The 22,761-nt window shown below is 29.7% G+C and overlaps 1 protein-coding gene across 8 annotated transcripts in view; it reads right to left on the bottom strand.

The window, feature by feature from the left end:
- The window catches only part of Ndae1 (Na[+]-driven anion exchanger 1), a 50,398-nt gene that overhangs the window by 15,737 nt on the left and 11,900 nt on the right, over positions 1-22,761 (bottom strand). For 3 of the 8 annotated variants that reach the window (XR_001940751.1, XM_018541371.1, XM_018541370.1), the window contains exons 2-8: positions 16,923-17,047; positions 14,659-14,793; positions 6,267-6,405; positions 5,551-5,770; positions 5,048-5,171; positions 4,104-4,280; positions 1,260-1,364 (exon numbers count right to left, since the gene is read on the bottom strand). Coding sequence is in view for 7 of the 8 variants with exons in the window: in XM_018541370.1 (XP_018396872.1) it covers positions 1,260-1,364; positions 4,104-4,280; positions 5,048-5,171; positions 5,551-5,770; positions 6,267-6,405; positions 14,659-14,793; positions 16,923-17,047 (1,025 nt within the window). In the remaining variant the exon portion in view is untranslated. Of the gene's footprint in view, positions 1-1,259; positions 1,365-4,103; positions 4,281-5,047; positions 5,172-5,550; positions 5,771-6,266; positions 6,406-8,468; positions 8,535-14,658; positions 14,794-16,922; positions 17,048-21,066; positions 21,135-22,761 lie in introns of those variants that run through there. The other 5 variants (XM_018541377.1, XM_018541372.1, XM_018541373.1 and 2 more) reach the window with 5 other exon arrangements.

The following is a 22,761-nucleotide window of genomic DNA, read 5'->3' as shown; positions in this document are numbered from 1 at the left end:
GTTAAATACACAATTTATAATATTTATTAAACAAACATCAATCCGCAGGTAAAAACGTCTTATTTGAGCAGGATTGTTGAAAATTTATCTTTAAAGAAGTCACGAAATAAAACCAGCATTTTATGTAAATAAAATGAATGTAAGAATGCTTATTAAAGATAGTTTTTAACAATTTATAGACATTAGTGATTTTTTTAATCGTGAAATAAAATAATATTAATTTCTATATATTTTCTATATATTCATAATTATAATACAAATAATGCAATATTCACGGTTTTGTCTTATTTGCAACATTATGTTGCAATTTTATATTATCTCTGAATTTTGTCAATTAAATGCTACTTTGCGAAACAAATTATCTCAAAGTCTCATCAAAAAGAGAATTAAATCTTTTATATATAAGTATCTGTTTAATTATCTGATAGAAATCAAGCGTAATCGAAAAAAAGATATTATCAGATAGATTTTAAGATTATATTGAACCGATATTAATTGTGATAATAAAAAATTACGTTAATTTATTTATAATTTTAAATCATTTTTTATATACACGATATCGACTGATTTATTCGGTCGTATGAATAAAATGAACTGGTTTGATTAAAGCCCACCATATTTAAAGTACTTGACCTTTGCAGCAAATAACTTTTTCATAAATTTCTCTGAAACTTTATCATATTAAAAGTATCGAAATAATACAAATTTCACTCTGCTTTGCAATTTTATATTCCTCTACAATATTTTTTAGATATTGTATTACATTTCTAAGTAAACAGATCGCTTGGAAATACAATAACTATTCAGACATTTCGAGATTTGTGATATATATAATGTTTGTTATATTCTTCGATAGTTACTTAAATTTAAAAAAAATCCTTAGATTATTTTTAATAAATGTATAATAATTAATCAATGCTTTTATCATTTATTTCTACGTTGAAATTTCGAGAATTATTAGCAAGAGGCACATAATGACGTCTGGCGCAATTTGTAAATCGGCCACCATTATCCGCAGTATGGTAAAGACACTTTGGCAATTTCTCGCAAACGACAAAGTTTGTTAAATCTTCCGGAGTTCCAATAACAATCCATTTCGATCTCACAATGGTTTCTCATTTGTCGAGCACGTCAACGGCGTGGATAATTGCTACTGCAAATTAATCTACGTGTACGTATGGAACTTCACTACGGATTAATGCGGTTCGCGAGTGTAAAGGTGTGTATGAGTAGAAAGCAAGCACAGAAAAGCGGTTTACCGGGATTGCCGGGTATCGCAAGGAAGCGGCTACCAGCATTCAGCGCTGCTCCACTGCCCTGACTTGTTGCGCCGGCGATCGCCGGAGCGGAATTCGATTCCTCCACTAAAAATGAGCATGAAACACAACACCAGGATTGTCTTTTATTTACAAAGGAGGTGCGAGAAGGAACAAAGGATCCACCATCGTAATAACTCGCGATCACTTTGATCTCCAGAGTCATTTAAAATGTATAACAAAACGATTTGCATATATATATCGTCCATTTTTTATCGTATTTTTCATCACGGAAATAGTCCTTCAAGATAATGGGATAAATCGTTAGTCGAAATTAAAAATAGTCGCCTCGTTAGTATACACCAGAGTTTTAAGCTCAATCTGGAAATTTAATCTGAGAAAACATTGTCGCGTGCAAACAAACAGTCTGGTTCCGGAATATTCCATGTATACATAAGTACACGTGCCGATTGCAATATACGCATTCACCGTGGGGAGAAAATTATACATGCAATTGTTTCTATTTTTATATAGAAAATACACGCAAAACACCAGGGACATGGTAAATATATATTACGAAATCTCCTTGTGCGACTTTACCGCACGTTTCATCGCATTGTTGATACTTTAACGTCGCTTCATTTGCATATATTCGTCAGTAAGTTTCGCGTCAGTCGCGAAGCTCAAAATGGCTCACGAACTTTCGAATATTTAGAAAGTATACATAAACAACGAAACACTCCATTAATTAACAAAGAACACAATAACGTGATATTTCATTTAATCACGATCCACTGAATGCGTCCAACATTATATTATTACATTTATGTACTTAATTATAGTAATTCGCTTTGATCTCGGAATCTTAAAATATATATAACTTAAAATGTATAACAAACTGAAAAATTATTGCACTTTTGTAATATTTTACAATAATTTAATTTTGCAATAATATTCATTTCAATATTCATTTCTTTGCGTTTTATGAAACATATATGCATCTCAAATCGTAGCATTAAAAAAAATTATATTTATTTTCGTTTCTTCGCAGGTTATAAGGAGAATGGATTAATGTTAGGAGGATACTGAAAAGAGATTAGTCAATTATAACACTGAGAACTATAAATGCACAATAATAATGAATGTATAGTAGACAGGGTTTACATCGAGTTACGTGCACTTAGTAAGATCGTATAGAAAGATCCATGCCTCATGACTGGAATTATAAACGTTGGCCTACATTATCAATGAAGGAACGTGCATGTTGATCAATGGATAATGAGACCGCGAACGATAAATTGTAGTAACGTCACGTATGATAGGAAGTAAACCCGTCATTCGCAAACATATTACAATTCTCTGTATTCTCATCATACATTTTATATCGCTGTCTGGTCTTATTTGCTTAAACTGAAGGGTGATATTCAATATCAATAGAAAATGGTAATTAGACAGTCACATTTAAAGCCAGTGAGAATACAGATTATGGATAACCACAATCCACTTCTCGTATTGCTGTAACCGCATTAGCAACCGCATAATCAATTTCAGTGAGTATTACGAATGATCAAGATCTAGTCTAGTATTCTGGAGGTAGAATCGAGAACAGTAGTTGTGGCTAGAATAGGTCAGACACGTTATCTACAATGTCATTGACATTTACACTCTTGTCGATAAGGACACGTATTTATAAAAAATAGTATTTTTTTGCAGATTAATCTCTGACTATTTGAATCAGTAAAATGTAAAAAAAAAAAACTCACGGATTGTTTTACGAAATTTTGAATCTTTATACGACATTTATTGCCAGATTACGCGTAATTCTCGTTTCGCGCAAGAGGATGTTAGATAATGTTGTGTCCTTATAGTTGAAACTCTTGTGCATTATAATAAAATACGTAATTACAATTCCATTGAGATAGCTGAAATAGTAGGAGACAGGATTGATAAGAAACCGGAATGAGTTTCTTCGCGCGTCAATCACGAGCTTACGTGATAAGGCACGTGATAAGGCACGAAAGACGATAGAGAAGAGACTTTAGTATAAACGAAAGATAAGTGAGAAGTAGAATTTTGTGCAGATTCGTAGAATCGAGAGTAAACCATCTGGTAAGCTAACCTTTTAGAGGACACATCGCGAACCACGTCGTGAATCCCACCACGTGGGGGATGCCAAATTCGTCTGACAAAAGAAAAGAAACGATGGTAAGTTACAAATTTTCGACCGGCTTGAACTCCGGAGCATGAAGAGAGTGACTCGATGAGGGCGATGAGCAGTCTTGATGACGCCAAGTATTTCACATTGACAATCAATTAGCAAGACAATCACCAAGAAACATCAGGCAGTTGGGGAATGACCATGATGGCTTGTAAATCCAATGGATCGCGGACGGATCCAGCGACAATCGAGATTGTCTTGATCCTCGCTTGATCGGCACGCACTAAGACACACAATCCAATGATACGAAGTTATAGCTAAAAGTATCGCTTGCCTCCCAAATTCATAGATTATCATTCTAAAATTTTAAAATTTTCTCCTTAGTACATTCAATTAAATTATGTATACAAACTTTCTTTGAATTATACTGTTCTATGTCCTTATTGGCATATTGGGATGTAAGCTTATTCAGTTTATCAATCACGAATCTCTCAGGATCGAAGTTGCAGAACTAAACTTGCCAATACTTTTAATTTCGCCCAGCAATAAAAATACCCTAGAATTTGCGAAGCGATCGATACACGCATGTTGTAATTGTTAGTGGGTTGTTCCATTGGGGTGTAGTTAGAAAAGCGACGGAAGCACCACAATCCAAGGCTGCTTAGCGGATGAACTGGCCTAAGTTGTACCTGGAACCAGAAGGTACGGCCCTTTGAGGTCTTTCGCCTCTTTCGACAGCGGGGCCGTGTTCGAGTTCGGGCAGCTGCTGCTACGAGCGACGGACGGTACGTAAGTATCCTTCGGATCACGACGCTCCTGCAAATCTGACGTCAACAAGGCATGCATACCACATGAACAGTCGCAATCTGAAAATGTCGATTGTGTCGTACGTGTTTTAACAAAGTTAGCACACCCTAGGACCCTTGGACCCGACTCTTTCGTCTCGCCACCGTCATCAGGGTGGTCTTCAACGAAAATGCAGGTGAAAATAAAAACAAAATTGGATTAGAAATTAAAAGAAATCAAATTAAATCAAACTCTTTTAACGACCCGAAATATTAAAGATTAATAAAAGAAAATTAATGAAAGAAAAATCTTGTAATATATAAAAATTCATAATACAAATAAAAAAGTCGATTTTAATTCAGCGCTTTAAAAAAATTTATTATTATTATTTATTTAAACTTTATTTCGGATCATTATGAGTCTAAAAATAATAAATTAAATATACATATATTAAATTAAATAATAAAAATTATGACGGGATATAAGGATAGTGTTTTGTTTAAAAACTATAATAATTATTATAGTGTTTACACCATATATCATATATTATAATAATTTTATTTTTTAAACAAAATCTATTTATTAAATAAAAAACGAAATATAATTTAAAAGAAATAACAAATTAAATATGAATATAAAATAAAAAAAGGGAAAACACACGTGGAGAAGGATGCGTTAGGTATAAGGTAACGGGGTGGTGCTAAACGCTGAGATAATCTGTGTTTTTCTGAGCGCCCATGTGCCTGATATTAAAAATACTATGTACATTATTTGTATAGAATCATCGGCAACCTGTCGAAAAGTAATTTATCGATAGTGTGAGAGAAAGATGTAACGTGAAACTTACTCTTCGAGGAGGAATGATTGCGTCCTATCTCAGCTAACGATCTTATGATCGGTAACTTTGACATATTATTGTCTTTACGTCTCTCATGTTGGTGTCGATGTCGGACGAGAAGGGCTTCTCTCACCTGAAATGATATTATACTCTATCTGATTGATTTATTAAAGATACGCGTGTGCCTGACGTGTCGAAGTATTGATTTACGAGTGCAAATCAAAAATATGAGGAATAAGTATAGACAAATCATAAATCTTTTAGTTCTCTTAAATCAATAAAGAGTGACGTTACTTTTTCCATCAGCGGTGACATTACTTTTCGTGTAATCAATAACTTAGTTCCCATTTTAACGAGATATGAATGAACTTTGTATATGTGTTATATCAATGACAAAATGTGAGGATTATAAAAGTATTTGTGATCTATTTAAGAATATCGCGGTAAAACTTTTCACTTTCATAAGACAGTTATTCGAATGATTTTTTTCGCGTACATTGCTGTATTCTTACCTTCTCTCGCAATTCGACTGACAGTACTCCTTTATTTATCATATTATCGAGAACAAGATCAGCTATTTGTTCTAAGCTGCCTGCTTCCATATCGAGCATAACGGTTCCATTTAAAAGCAGGCTCCTTAACTCAAAGAGTGAGTGCAGTGATAAAGTGGCAACATGAGGTTTGCTCCACCTATTGCCGCCTTCTTCAACATCTTCCTCGAACTTGATCCATCTGTGTACATTATATTTGTACGTAGAATATTTGTATGTACGTATAATATTTGCGATACTCTTCTTTATTAAAATGTTTTTTATTTTATTTTGAATATTAAAAGTTTCACACAGCTCTTTTTTTAAGCTTGAAATATGTATAAATTTAAAACGCTTTGATCTGCTGTCAAAGAATTATTATTACAGTATATTATGCATAAAAATTTTTACTTTTATGCATAATATACTGTAATAATAATAATTATTTTTATTATTTATTATTAATATTTTATTTATCGTTTAATTATTTATTTTGACGTTCAAAGTACTACAATCATGTATTTTATATTATACGTATTTTGTTATATAATTGTTCTGCATACGCAGTCCGAGATAATTCGATATTATTTTGATTATGGACGTACGCTATTATGAAACGGATGATTTCAATGCGTAAACATATTATCGTATTTAGGTATAAAGGTTAAAATCGACGAAGTGGAGTTCTTGATTTTTACCTCGCTGTTTCCTTCCATTCCATTTCATCGCCATCTTTGACGAGCTCCTCCATCTCCGAGAACAACGGATGCGATTCGTGTGCATCGTCACCGACTTCTTCGCCAAGGATAAACTGTACTCTCTGGGCTGGCGGAGTGACTAAACAATTGTGCAATAATCCGTGAATCGCCAATTTCAAAGTTGTGATCAGAAACGAGAGTATATACAATATTCATACAGAGAGGACATACATTTACATCAGAATATATATGCCAAGTATAACAAGATATAACAGATAAGAAATTTGTTTTAAATAATATTGTTTACGAAATATTTAGCAAAATGTGATTAAAAAGTTAACAAATACAAAATACATACAATATTATAATATTATAACATTCTGGTCTCAATTTTTCATTATGTACATTATTCATCAAATAAATTATTCATCAAAATTAAGAATGACAATTTTTACGAGAGCTTTCACGTTAATCAGAGATAAATAACGAATTATTAAGAAAAATCGACTATTCTTATTTACGTGCAGAACAATATGCAAGCAAGTAAACTATCAATTTCCATGCTATGTTGCATTTTATTCTTTACGCATCTCAGCGAATGAATGTAATGTTTAGAAAGAAACATTGCGTATCTATATAAAAGAGAAACTAGATTGTTTGTCTAATGAAATATCAACAGAGATAAGGTAAATTCTTATATGTCTAAAAAAATTCTAAAAAAAAATTGTAAAACAGAATGATCAAATGAAAAAATAAGATTTAGCTGGGATTAAGAGATGTTAGGACAAAATTTAAGTATTCAACGTTATTTGATGTCAATGAAACTTATAAATGGGGAAAAAAAGGGCAGATTTCGTTTCCGAAACATCTCTTGAGTATCGGTCACGTCAATTTTAAAGCGGAATGAAAAGAAGTTGACGTTGATCGATCGACCGACAAATAGCGTAAAATGTATAGACATATATTATGCGTATGAACGTATGTATACGCCATGATAGATGACGCATGCACATTAGAAAGATTTCTTTGAAAAGACACATAGAAAGCAGAATGAAAAGATAGAAATCTTCAGATTAAAACAATTGTGTAACCTGTTGTGTAATGTAAGTCATATAGTTAGAGTTGGGTAAAATACTATTTTATATAAAATATATAGTAGGAGAAAAGGCTATTCCATAACCCCGACCTGTTCTATAACTATCGCCGATGTAAAGAAAGACTTTTAAGGTCAATCAATTATTATATACTGACCTATAAGGTCTTATCACAGAATTATTTAAAGCGTAATTTATATATAAATATTTTTCATAATATGTTATATTTTTAAATATTATATTTATTTTAATAATATTTGTGAATAATTTATTTCGTACCTCAATTTTAAAACGAGAAAAATAAATACGAGAGAATAAATGTATTCAATTATAATAATTAAATTACAAATCTCCTGTAGGCAACTTTATTATTTCACATATTCAATAATACAGAAAATTTTAAAAATACCCAATCGCTATGTGAGCGACGTATTTACTCGTTTATTGTAACATTTCTCATCAACGGCATTTCTATCTCGCAAACGTAGAAATAGCGTTCTTACCCTCCTCTGAAATTATGTATATGTGTTTTGTGTCGTGCGTCGTCAAAATTTCGGTACCGTTCGTACATCCCACAAGATTGTAAATATGTATTTATTTTCAACTTGCGCATTGCGTAATCGAACATTATATCTATCATAATTTGCACCGGACACCTGCGGAATTAATAAACTCACACGCGTTGCAACGCATGGCAAGGCACTTATGGTACAAATGCGTTCGATAACATGAAATACAATCACGGTTTATGTAACGGTAATCAACGAATCAAGACGACGTCTGTGCGATATACAAGTTACTTGTGACTGATAAACGTTGATGCGCGTGACGCGATTATCGCAGACATCTGAAACATTACGTTAGATTTAAAATCTCATCAAGATTGTTATTTTTCGCGAGACGTAATCTTGATGAAAGCGTCATCGGTAACCAAATGCCTCGTTGATACCTCATGTACAAACGGTGGTATAATAGCGAAGACGTGAGCGACGTGAAATTATTCAACGAGAAAACTTGAAGGATTGCGTTGCAGGATACACGAACGATCTCGCGTAAAGTATTTGCATCACATAAAGGAGCCTCGTATGTATGCATAAGGGTGGCTTACATATCATCTCGCCGGCGGGGTCGCAGATGCTAGCGAGACGACCCCTGCGCGCCATCAACAATTGTCCTGCAATGTCAACGGCGATACCGTGTCATTCGGACTAAAGGAATATTGATTTTTGAGAGAATTTCTGTTAAATCTCTTTTTTTAGATTATTGACAAATGAGATGAGCGGATTAAATAATTCCAATTTAATTACGAAAAACAAACATCCTCTTTCGCCTTTTTACAAAGAAAATTATTTTATTCTTTTTATAATTATTACTTGATGTAGTAAAACATTGTGTTACTGTTAATCTACCAATTGTGTTCTCAATTACAAAGAATCACGAATGTAAGCACGAGAATTGCGATATTGATTAGCTGTTCTTGATGAAGAATATTTTCATCACTCGACGTATACACGATGTTTACTAAAGTCGTGATCGGATATTTATGATGAAAAATGTTGACAACGTATTGATTAAGTAATACCTCGAATATTTCTCATCACTGATATGTATAAGAAATATATTCACGTAAAGGGAATTCAATTTATTTACTTCGATTTGATAATAACTACAGTTTACGTCAAAACCTTATAACGCTTCACTAAACTTCTATACTTAATAGCTCTCTCAAAGTTCTGGTAAGTAGCATTTACGGACACAAATAAGAAGAAATATATCAGATTTTTAAAAGCTATGCTTTTCACAACTTGTTTTTATTACATAATATATAAAAAGTATTTATTTGATATGTGTATACGATATGTAAAACTTTATATATCTTAAATTATATTAATAATAGATAAAACATAACATTCTTATAGTGATTAAATAATGAAAACAGAAGAATTTTGTTTGATTTTATTTTTCTTTTATTATAATAATTATTTTCTATTATTGATTTATTAAATTCATAATCTTTATTTATATGATGTGACCTTCATATTTGCTTCTTTTCTAAATATTTTTAAATAATAATCAATAAGTGAATCAAATGATTGATTATTCTATGCAGAATTTAAATCTTCTTTTTTCTCTTCTTTGATTTAAATAATTTATTATTTATAAGTTGATTAGTATATACATTAATTTAAAAATTAGCACAAATTTTTAAAGGTTTATTAAATTTTTACGATTAAACTTTGAAATCCATCACTAGACTAGCTAAAAAATAAATGAATTAGTGATAACTAATATAACATGATTCTATAAAGTTATGAAGATCTTTCGATGTTATAAAATAAAATTAGCTATATCTATAAAAGAAATCGAGCGATACTTGAGATCAGATAATCGATTCAGTCTATAGCGGTATAAATTAATTTAATTAATATACGAAGTGAGAAATAGAAATGATATACATATTTCAGCATTTTCAGGAAAATATTTAATATTTTCTTGAAATATTTAAGTTAAAATATTTAAGTCTAATATGTACAAAATTTTTAATAGATGGCTATTACAATATTTAATACTTCAAATCTATTTAATATGTTTCAACTGTATTAGTTTTAATTTTAATATTCTATATCTTTTGATAAGAATTAATTTTTGATTTTCTTTCATAAAAAATCTTTTTAAATGTCATTTCTTTTCGTTGTTAGTTTTTAAGTTTGAGTGTATAAAGTGACGCCATTATTAGCACCATAATAATAAATTCTAAAGATTGTGCATTTAGTGTCATTATTGGCACTGAATGTACATTCTTTAGAATTTATTAGCCATTGTAGATACGAAGATATTGTAAGTCAATAATAAAATGATATTGTGGTCAAGTCATAAATGCTTTGCTGCGGCAGAAATTAAATGGATAGCGCTATAGTTAACTGATAAAGAAATTGCAATGAGGTTGTACTTTCGTGAGAGTCCTTAAGAAATCTATTTCCTTAAGATGTGACAAGTGTTTGTTTCGTCGACTTTTGTCAAACGAAATAACACGAAATACATACATATACTGTGTATCAAAATAGATATACTTTGTAAAATAAACAACATAATAATAGATACTTCTCTTATATGCTCAATTCTATTTCTTGTGCATGTTCTTTTCAACTGGATAATTTGTATTAGAAAAAACGAGTTTTATCTGTATAAAATTGAATTCAAATTTAAATATTTTTTTTATGTGATTATTCTATTAATTTATAAAAATTTGATTAATTTGTAAATAATTTACACAATATTTATCTACAAATATATCTAATTAATTGATCATTCTTTTGAATATGCGAAAAGCAACACGCGCGTGCGTTTCATTTAGTAAAAACATTTAGAGATTTGACCTAGGAAATTTGCGCCTTGGAAACCTGACGATCGATATTTTCCAAGCATTTCATCTTTATCGTGTTTTACTCATTACAAATAACCTGATCAATTATTTTACCGTCTTTTCAATTTTTCGCTAAAATATACTTTACGGCAAATCGTCCCGATTTTATCCGATTTTAAAAATACTTCACTTTATCCAGAAATTTCTGTGAAGAATCTTTTTTAATATACTATTACACAAAGATCTTTTGATGTATTAAGATGTAGAGCTACAGAGAAAATAACACTGTAAATTAATATACAAACACATTTTACTTTAACTTATAATAATTATCTGATAAAATAAAAAATAATAGAAAGTTCAATTTTTTATCAATAATAGATCAACTTGATAATAATAGTTTTTTTTGCATAATTTGTGTACTAATTTTATAAAATTTGGTTAAAATTATTATTAGTATTTTACGTTTATGTTATCGTTATTTTTAAAATACAGAATGTTATTTCTTTTCCGTAAGACTTTTTTTTATCAAAGATAATAAATATAATAACTGATAAATGGAGCTAATTCTGCAAGCTAGTATATACCAGGGAATGGAAAGTTACTTTTTAAAAATAACTAGTTACAGTTACTCGTTACCGAGTAAAAAATGTAACTAGTTACAGTTACAGTTATCGCTTTTTAAAAGTAACTCGTTACAGTTACCGTTACTTGAAAAATAACTTTTCGTTACTTTTCCGTTACTTTTTTAAAATCAATTTAAAAATGTACTTTTGCATTTTTTTTTATATGTAATACTGACAAATATACAGTTTAAAAAAAAAAAAAACAATGTAGAATGGCTCAAATAATAAATTAAATAAAAGTAAAATGAGAAGGGTTACGAGCCAAAAATGAAACAGTTTATTTCCGATAAGAACGACGATGACAATGTAATTAAATGTATAAATATATATTAGAACAATACAAAGATAAAAACAAACGACGTTTCGACACTTATTGTCATCGTCTTTTAAACTGTTTCGCTTTTGGGTTCATAACCCTTCTCATTTTACTATTATTTAATTTATTTTTTAATTTTTTTTAAACACAATTTTGTAATTCTAAAACCTGTAAAATATGCAGCAAACTGAAATATTTGTATGTCCTATGTATTACATAGAAGATAGAAGTGTAAAATAATTACTGAATCATAACGGCCGAATGTCTAAGGGCTTTCAAGTCATATTGATAAGCGCTAAATAGCATGTATCCAATCGAACCGTGTTCAATCGTGTGCAAAGTAACGACAAAAGTAACTGTAAATTTCGTTACCGTTACCCAAAAAATGTAACTCGTTACCGTTACAGTTACCAAAAAAAGAAAGTAACGCAGTTACCAGTAAAGTTACCAAAAAAATAACTTGTAACTGTAACTTCGTTACAAGTAACGAGTTACTTCCATTCCCTGGTATATACATACATATACATATAGATAACAATATAGATAACAAATCTAATTTGATAAATTAATAATAGAGTCATAGATATTTCGCCCTTAAATGCGGCTCTCTTCAGTATGTTGTTCGAATTATAACAAAAGCAATACATTGAAATACAAGGTGAACATCAAAAATAAAAATCATACGCTGTAACATTATTTTTAATTGTTGTGCAAGAGTTAATAGTTCTTGCACATTTATGACAATGTTAATTTCAAAAGTAAAGTAAATGTTCAAATATAAAGAGAGTAGTTTTATTATTATAGAGTAGATAACTCCTTTGAATGTGTAATTAAAAATTAATTGTGTTAATATGTGCGATAGCAACAATTTGCATAATATTCTGTATATCAATTAAATACGAGTCGCTTTTCAATAATCATTTTTATTTTTCTTCGTCTTGGTTGCACATAAAATCGTAAATTCCCATAGCCTTGTACTGAAGAGCTAGTACAGCATTTCGATATCGACTGTCTTCTTATATCTGAGGTATCAGAAGTAGGGTGAACACCCGGTTAAGTCTCGACAAGTGGTTGGCGCGCTGCCATGTTCGGTTTCAATATCGCCGCAAAAGCGCATATCAGGCACTTTAGCATTTTGAACTGTTTTTAATATAAAAAAGTCGTTGCAAATTTTTAGAATAATCAGTGTAACAATAATGCCATACAATGATCGCTATTTCTTAAATGCGATAAAATTTGAGTAAACAAAGTATAGCAAAATATACGTCAACGAAGTGCGAAGCTCGCGCCGCTACAAAATGCAAGGCGGCGACCCTCGTTTCATTTTTAGACTAGTACAGTCTTCTTTTTATTGTTAGATTTACTGACTGTCCTAAGTAACAAAAATAGAAAATACATATCTTCATATAACTGTTAAAATTTATCTTATAAAAAATCAAACATTTTATATAGATATTATATTTAATAAAATAGATGCTCTCTTTCTTTATTAGAAACTGTGTATTAAATGTAATATTATATAAATAAAAAATTCGTGCGAAAAATTAAAATTTCTTCTGCATTCAGAAACTATATAATATTTTATATACAAGAACAATGTACAATTTATAAATTGTTATTAAAATTATATGAACAAAAACACATTGATAATAATTAAAATAATTATTTTGTATATATTTTTAATTTACAGAATATTTCTCTTATATCCATAAAAACATTATAAAATATATAGTATCTAAATTATAAATAAATTAGGAAATTAATCTTATATTAGAAAAATATTTATGTATCGTTTTTGAAGCACAAAGAACGTAGTATGTATTGGTGCCAAATTCTGAGAGTTGAAAATAGTATAAATATCGTGGGATGAATACGATATATTATAAGACCTGACTGTTTCATTGTATTGCAAGTGCATTAAATTAACTTCCAAGCTGAAGCGATGAAGACTAACAATAAGTAAAAATAAAACGTTTTTATTATTTTTCTATTTTTTTAGAGAATAAATTTGATTATTGTTCTTATCTTGTTCTTATAACATCCATTATATATTACTCGATTTTGGCCACTTAAAACAACCTTATACTTTATTTATCATTATTGAAAAATGCAATGGAAGAATATGTAAATTTCTTACAATTTGATCTGATATATTGTATTACGTTAACACATATATGTATATATTGTATATGAAAACTTCTGCTTGATTTAACTCTTTCACATTTTTGTACGAATTCGTATGTACCTATATGAAAAGCCAAGTTATATTCCATATGTAATTAACGTTCGGCGTGCCGCCTACGTGTGAATCCTCCTTTCTACCTCAACGTTCTATTAAGCCGCAGTATTTGAAACATCCGTCTATTGACAGGATTGTTGGATACGATAGCAATCAAATCGTTTGCGATATATCGAAATAGTTACGCGTGAAACAATATATGTATAAATGTTTGTGTATAGAGTATACAAATAAATTATGTATAATTTTACAATAGAGAGACATGTATCAATCCAAACAAACATTAATTAATAATAACTGTTAATTAGAATTTCTTACTCAATAATGTAACAGTAATACATGTTGTATGTAACAATTATATTGTTGAATACGAAATTAATATAAGAATTTGTAACCAACAATTATATTACTATATTAGCTAGTGTTTACTAGGAATCCACGTAAAATACAAAACTTTTTTTCGATAAATTGTTACTCGTAAGTCTATTCTATTGAATTAATCCCCTGATGTTGAAGGATAATCGAATTGACATTAGTAATCAACAACAGAAATGCTCAAACATCTATTTCAGAATTACCACATCCGCACAGTATTATTTTGTCATTATATAGATTACGTTTTCATACCGATATGTCATTATACTTTGTTACTAATTGAACAAGGTCAAAGTATTACACAAACGCGACATCATTATTGACAAGAATCGCACAACTTTGTAGAGTACAAAGGAAGAAAAATAAGGATCGACTTACTCGGTCTATCGCTGTCGGAGTCCTCCTTACCACAGGGGTACGACTGCCGTTGTGAATGATGGTGCTTATGGTGCCGACGGTGTCTCCTCTCCCCTGGTAAATGCACGCCCACATACACCGTGTGCGCCCTGTGACCTGGAAACAGATGAAAGGGATGCCCCGTCATATACAGTGCCTCACAACTTACACTATGGGAAAGATGCTCGGATTTAGAGCGATTCTCCCTTATGAAAGTGCACGCGACACACGAACTTTTCTTTTATTACACGAAAGAAAATTAGGTCAGCGTCATTTAATCGCATAATCCTATCTGTGAAAATGTTCACGTGAGCCAAGTAGATTTCTACAGAAGTAAAACATCATTGTGTATTGATGAGATTTACGCATAGACTATAATTCGAATGAAAGGTCAGGTGTTAAAATGAATTCACGCAAGCGAAAAGGTCAACATACTCGCGCCGAATTTATAACATTGAGCATGAATAGTTGAATTTAATTCGGATGAATTTCACACGTGTAACATATATATATTAATAACGTGCTATTAACTTTTCTGATATTATATAATTTACATACATAATTACATCTTATAAATATACGAAATTTATTCATTTTTTGATTACTTTTATTAGCTAATTGTCGTCTACGTTATTACACCTGTCAACTTAAGAATGTCATAAAAGATATATAATAACTAAACGGACAGATAAATTTATATTATGCTATTAAAGATCACTAAAAATGTTCTCTACAGATATACATATAAACATAATCGGATATCAATATTATAGTCTATATAAATAGTGTTAATTTAAAATATATTTATATTTTTATGCATATTTTAAATATACTCGTATATGTCTAGATAATTTAGTTAGATGTTTTTTGTAATATGAATTTATATTTGCATAAAAAGATCGAGATGCCGTAAACTGTGAATATAATCAGATATTCAATGAAAGCTTTTATTTTTTAGAGCAGCTTGACATATTTCAAGAAAAAGTTTCGTATCACGTCAATCATAAGAGGTGAACAGCTGCCGAACTGGGCGATCAATTTGTTTTGTTGGATAGTTCAGCGATACAAGACCATCACAATATGTATGGCCTCTATTCGCAGATTTCGATATGAAGTGACCTCGCAAGCCCATATCCATCCACAGTCAATGTTGTTTGACGAAGTAACGATTTTCGAAGCACCTACATGCGCGAGGTTCGTCATGTGAGCAAACACTGAAGCCAGATTCGTATCAAACTGACCTATAGCAGATGCAGGCGTTATTGCCTGCTGTAGACAATGCTTGATATATTTCAGCAAAAGCTCATTTCATGTACCCATTTACTTATAAGATATTCACGATCGTGAAAAATTTATGCGAGTTAATACCAAGAATCATCAGAATAGTTATCCTCACAGTGATATTCTTCGCGTCAGTCTTTGTCAATTAAATTGATATTATTTTATCGACTGCATAAATAAAATATTATATCTCTATTTTTAGTAAAAGATCTGCAACTAAAGCTTCTTATCGAAATTTAAATAATGGAAAGAAAATTCATCAAATTTCTTATACGTATAATACCCTCCAAAAATAGATATGGACTTGATAAGTCAAATATAACCGCAGTTCGATATCAATGAATCGACTGTTCTATTTTATTAAATAACTTCAACTTATCACCTACAACATAACCATTCTCGTAGAGTTTAAACATTTCCAATGCGTACGTTTTAGGTTTAAATCTATCCAGCACAAAAAGCAATTCTATTTCGAATACTGCATTTAATTATTTAATCGCTATAACTCAAATTATTTAATAGTCAACATAAATGTAATTAGTGAATGTTTAATATTATAATTATGCATTATTAAAAATATATCATCTAATAAAATTAAAAGTAAGTTTAATATAAAATTTAAACATATAATATCGACTAAAAAGGTATTTTATTATAATACATAAATAATTGATTACAATTGACTTTAATTATAAAATTATATATTTTCAGAGACTTGTGAGTTATAACGCGCGATAAAAGAAAAATATTCTTATATCTCTATCTTGTAAAACGATATATAATGGTTAAAATTTAATTATGAAATGTCTTATTTAATTCAAATTGGATCAAATTACTTTAGAAAATAATTTTCTATTTGTGTACAACTTTCTAAGATACAATGTTTTGTGTATTACAATAATTACGCCTATAATGATTAACTCTCATTAATTTTAGGAAAATTGAGAAATCTAAACATTGTTTACCTTCATAATCTTTTTCCGTGTAAGACTGATGGGTGATCCGCGCGCCCGGGTCTTTTGGGGCCTCATCGTCACCTGTCCCGCCCGGATGGGCCCCGCCACTGCCGGCTCGCGGCTGCATCCACGGCCTGTAAAAATAAATTGAACGTTCGATTCAATTATCGCAATGCCAATGGCGACGACGGCTCTGTATGCATCTGTATATCAACGCGGACGCAAGTTTCTATTATTAGAGCATTAACGAGTTCCCAACCGGCAGAAATATCATCAGGTTCGTTTATTCGTGATTTTGTTCTCTTTCCCGAGAAACGTGCTTCTACCGCATTTTCCTCCGGTGAGCACCCAATCGGTATTTTATTAATAAAGCTCAATACAAATTTTGTTGTTAACTTGTAGTCCATTCGGTGGATGCACATTGGAAGTTGCCTATTCATTCTGACCATGGTGCCAAATGTGTGCACACGAGCGTACATCAACGCAAATTATTTCGTAGGTGTCTGTCCACAACCGGCCACAACTATTGACACCAGTTAATAATAATTAAGCTTCCACCGTCGGAGTCACTTTGCACGCAACTGCTTCCTACTCATCTTTCTCCTTCCGCTTCCATGCTATTAAGTTTCATATTATTAATTTCAATCCTTCTCATTTCTTCTGTTTAATTGGTTAATGTAGTTTATTTTTATTTTATGTATTTAAATACATGAATATTTGATTTATCATTTATATATAATTGTAATAATATAATTAATATGCAACCTTTTCGATCAAGTTTAGGTCAATTTTGTTTCTTCCTTAATAAAAATTTAATTTTATTCTGATAATCAAATTAGAAATTGTATGTATAATTTTAAAATTATATGGCTATCTATAATTTTGCATAATTATATAGGTGTCTGCAATTTTGCATAATTAATCTTGTAATTAAATAATTCTCTAGCACAATAATATCATACATGTATACATATTCATCTCGTATTCGTGACATTGCATTTGTCCCCGTTTGCAAATTATCGCTAGCTAGCTTTTATGTATTTTACTGTCCTTGCAAAAGATATATAAATTTCAACGTTCTCGTCGAGCTTTCGCTCGGTAACGAAGATGAATTTAGCACATTCTGTGGTTAGCTCGACGACGATTTTATTCATATCAGAAATTTCATAATTGATCTTCTAAAAGTAAAACGATCATATCTCTGAATAGAATAAAAGAAAATTATTTTTTACAAATTGGATTAGATTAATGCACAACTTTAATAGTCATTTCATGTCTTCTTTATGTATGTAATAACAATGAATAATAGTATAATAATAAATGAAAAACAATTTAAATGTTAATTAACGCATAACAAAAATGTTTAATAAAGACAATTAGAATAGGAATAATAAAAGCATTAATAAAAATATTTTGTCTATGAAATTAAAATACAAATTTATGTTTACAATTTAAATTTTATATTTAATAACTTAATGTGATTATATATATAACATTAACAATGTTCATTATGCTTAAATAATAGTTAATCAAAAGATATATAAAAAAATATATAATATATAATATTCAATAATGTGATAATTTATACACAAAAAATTTTTTAGTAAAAAGTGCCTATATATATTTTTAAATATTTATATTGTTTTATTTAAGTTTTTATTTATGTTTAATTGAAGTATTGCTTCGTTTGAGCTACACATATCTTATCACAGCTTGTTCAATTGGTTTATTTTCTATTTAACTGATAATACTAAAAATTCTATAACTATAGTAAATACTATTTTATTCTGACGTATTCACGTATTACACATTCTCTCCATTCTTATATTACATAAAAAGCCCGACAACTTTCTTTCGGTGCAGCGCAACACGGAATAAATGTATTAAATCGCTTCATTCGATAAGTGCAGTTGACAACTGACAAGTTTGAGAAATCTTTTAAGAATCTTTTCATGAATCTATGCAAAAATGAAAAAAATCGAAGAAATGAAAGATGAGACAAACGTCAAAAGAATTTCTGTTTTGTATTTAATTAAATATGAGATAGAAATTGTAGATTGATCGCAAAATAAAAAAGGAGCAATAGACGTGGATGAGAATACGAGTAATCTAAACACGATATTCTTTTAACTGAATAAACTGGAAATGCGAAATGAATTTAATCAACCCACGCAAAAGCTAACATTTTGCTTTGTTCAGATATTATTCAAATGTTATTTGTACATTTGAAGCAATCCTAGAAAATAAATTGTTATTTGATGTTAGAATGATGATAAACAACATCAACTTGTTTTCTGAGATATTACATTACAAATTATAAATTATAAATACATGCATATTAAAATAATGCATTATCTCAAAAATGTAAATTCATGACATTTAATTATGTATTATACAAAATTATATATTATAATATATTATTTTTATACGTTATAACAAAAATTCAACACAGAAATCTATAAAAATATCTTTCTGAATGCATTTGAAATAGTCCGTATAATTATGTACATTTCCGGAAATTAGGTACATAATTAAACATTAATTCCAACAGATTGCTTTATAATACAATATTACAAATTTTTCAGCTTAATAGATAATCATTTCTGTTTAGTTTTTAAGCTTCTGGAATTTCAGAGAATCTTTTTTTCTCCTAATTAAAAGTACTTTCCGCTGTTTTTTCTCAAGAGAAATATAAGCGTAATAATATAGTTGTCTATTACAATATCTTCATCTTGTCCCGTGTAATCATCTTCTTCCTCTGAGACATTTACTAATTTCCTTTTGCGTTGACATTCTTGAGTTCTCTGTTCTCACGGTTATCAAAGCTAACTTTAATGTTAAATATGTAATGTTATATCAAAACATAATAAAAATAATTACCAACAATCAAATATATAATAATTAACTGAAAAGATTAATTTTTTATAAGAAAAGAAAATATTCAACTTGAAAGTATCTGAGAAATAAATAGTATTCATTAATTTTCCACTTATATCACAGTGTGCGAAATGTTTATCTTTTAATTGTCTTTTAAATCTACAATTTCCTGAAATTAACGAATAAGTCGATCAAAGATTTAAACAAGTGGCAGATATGCATAAACAATTTACTTTGCAAACAAAAGTTTAATGTCAGTATTATTATCTAGAATGTAAGTTTCTTAGAATAATAGAGATAGATGCTGAAGTATAATTCTCATATATCGTATCATATATACACTTATACATATATCGATCATACAACAGCCATAGTCACGTTACTTTCGATATTTTACGTTCAACTTTGCAGAAGTGACTAAATTATCATGTATAATCGCGATTTAATTTTGAGATATAAGCAACAAGTTCATAGAATAACTTAAGTTTCGCACGTGCCTATTTCTTCTGTTTGCGATTATTTAAAAGTTAAGATTGAGAGAAAGTTACTTTGTAAAGTAACTAATTACAATTTTTTTACTTTAAAAAAATAACCAGTCATTGTTACGTTTAAATTAAATATAAGTTTTTTCGAATATTTTGAAAAAATTCATGCTTCAGCAAAAATATTGGTTTAAATGCAGCAATGATTGCAATTATTTGTATTACAAAAAAGTGTAATTTCAATAGAATTCGCTAAAATATTATGTAATATTTATTTTTATAAATTTTATGTATAATACATATTACTATAATAAAATGTTGGTAATATAATATTATTAAATTTAATTAACAAAGAACAACTGTAACTTGAAGGAAGTGTAATGCACTGTATCGTCATGGTACTTCTTCATGTCAAATAATGCGTTATAAACGAACATGTAAAAAGATGTGTTACACTACGATTATCTACCTACGCTGAGGATGTTAATTTTGACACGCGTTTTATACATTTTGTGCTTTGTCATCTTATAACAAAGATTAAATTACCTACATTAAATATGTGTGTGGAGATTATAATAGTCTTTTCATAATGATCTTCGGTAACTTGAAACTTTTTGTAGCTTGTTTTTATTCAATACTTGACATTTGTACTTTTAAATAAAGATCTTTTTTTCATTTTCTTTGCATATTCGATTACTGTTTTATTCGGCGGCAAATATACATAATTAATGACAAATACAAAAGGAACTATAATAAATTGAAATATTAGCTTCGTATGTTAAAAATTTTGCTACCTTATTGTTGAAGTAATAAAATTTCCTCTTTTGTTCCTGGCCTTGCCGACAACCTTAAACGCCGACGATGTTCAATCACACGACATAAAAAACATATGACGTTCACCGAGGGTGCACGACATTTCTTATATCTACTTCTCGAACGACACGTGGCGGGAAACAGTCAAACACACCGCACATGCATCTCGTCGCAGATGCAACTGGCGCAAGATGAGCTTTACACGATGCAAATCAGTCACAGACGGAGCGGGGAAGACGGATCGTTTATCTGCTTTTTCGTAGGCGCTGCCAGGTGCAGCTCTCGACAAACGCAATTGCATGGAGCTCGATATAAACGCGGAACGACGCATGCACGTGCTGTCAGGGTCGCCTCCGTTTCAGTGTCTCCGCGAAGAAAAATAGTAGAATAACATTGACGCCGCGGTCCCGCGTTATGCATCCTAAATGTTGAGTGATATTTGAAAATCTGCATCTTATGTTGCTTCTTAATTTAATTATATTAAACTGAGAAAAATGTCTTGTTGAAAATAAACGAATTAAAAGATTCTCTAACTATGTCAATCACAATTCTGATTATCTCAATTAGTATTCTAGCAGATTTAAGCAGAAAATTCTGATTCGTTCATTTTCAATTAGACAACTAGATATTTTCCTCAGTGTAGGTTGTGTAATATTGAAATATACTTGCTGATACAACGATCAGTTCGTATATTATTAAAAGTGTTAAATGAATATAGATGTAATGATAGTTGAAAAAATTGTTTTACCCTTTGTGATATTATTAATCTCGTCGAAAAATTTTTTAATGAAGACAATCCATGATCCATGCATCTTTTATTAATTGAATGTTTTAGACTGCTCGTAATCTGCGACAATCATTAGACAGAACATCAAGATTGCATTGTCATTGAATTGTCAACTACCGATTACGAATCGTCAAGTGGATAATTATCACAATATATGATTACCCAGTTTATATCTGTAGACTAACTTCTACATAATGAACGATTTATTCATTCGAGTTATCTTTCTATTATAATAAGAAACGATTAAGTGATTTAACATGAGGAAAGAGAAAAAATGAGATCAATGTTTAATTATTAGAGAATTTACTTACAATTTATGGATATAAAAAATGTTTTTTAATATTAAAAAAGTGAATAAAAATGAATTTCTTAATTATATGAAACTTGCTTATTTTAAAATAATTTATACATAGTTTTTGTACAAAAAAAGAGCTATTAAATATAAAATAAAGGTATTAATTGGTAATATGAAAACTCAAAGCGAAATTAAAATTTAATAATTTCATGAAATAAGCGTTACGTTAAATGTAAAATACCTATAAAAATTATATTCAAATTTCTCGATCGAAATATCAGCAAGTTTACTGAAAATATTTTACTAAAAATATAACCATATCCAATATGATCTAATTAAACTGCGATTGTCCAAAATTAAAAACTGGTAGTAAGGTTCAAAAGAGAAAACATTTCTGAACAATATTTTCAAATATTTGTATGAGGGTACATAGTGTGTTTGTATGTGTGAAAATTAAAAAGAAAGTAGCGTTTGGGTCGTACTTAGTAGTAATAATATCTAAAACTTAAGTATATGTTTTCCTCTTTAAAAAAAAATATTAGAAAAACTGAAATGAAACGATTCAATGTTACTTTTATAAGTTTATTAACATAT

Source organism: Cyphomyrmex costatus, unplaced genomic scaffold (assembly GCF_001594065.2).
Source record: "Cyphomyrmex costatus isolate MS0001 unplaced genomic scaffold, Ccosl1.0 scaffold281, whole genome shotgun sequence".
Taxonomy (NCBI): Eukaryota; Metazoa; Arthropoda; class Insecta; order Hymenoptera; family Formicidae; genus Cyphomyrmex; species Cyphomyrmex costatus.
Note: the sequence above shows the minus strand (reverse complement) of the source record. Positions and strands in the feature narration are given on the sequence as shown.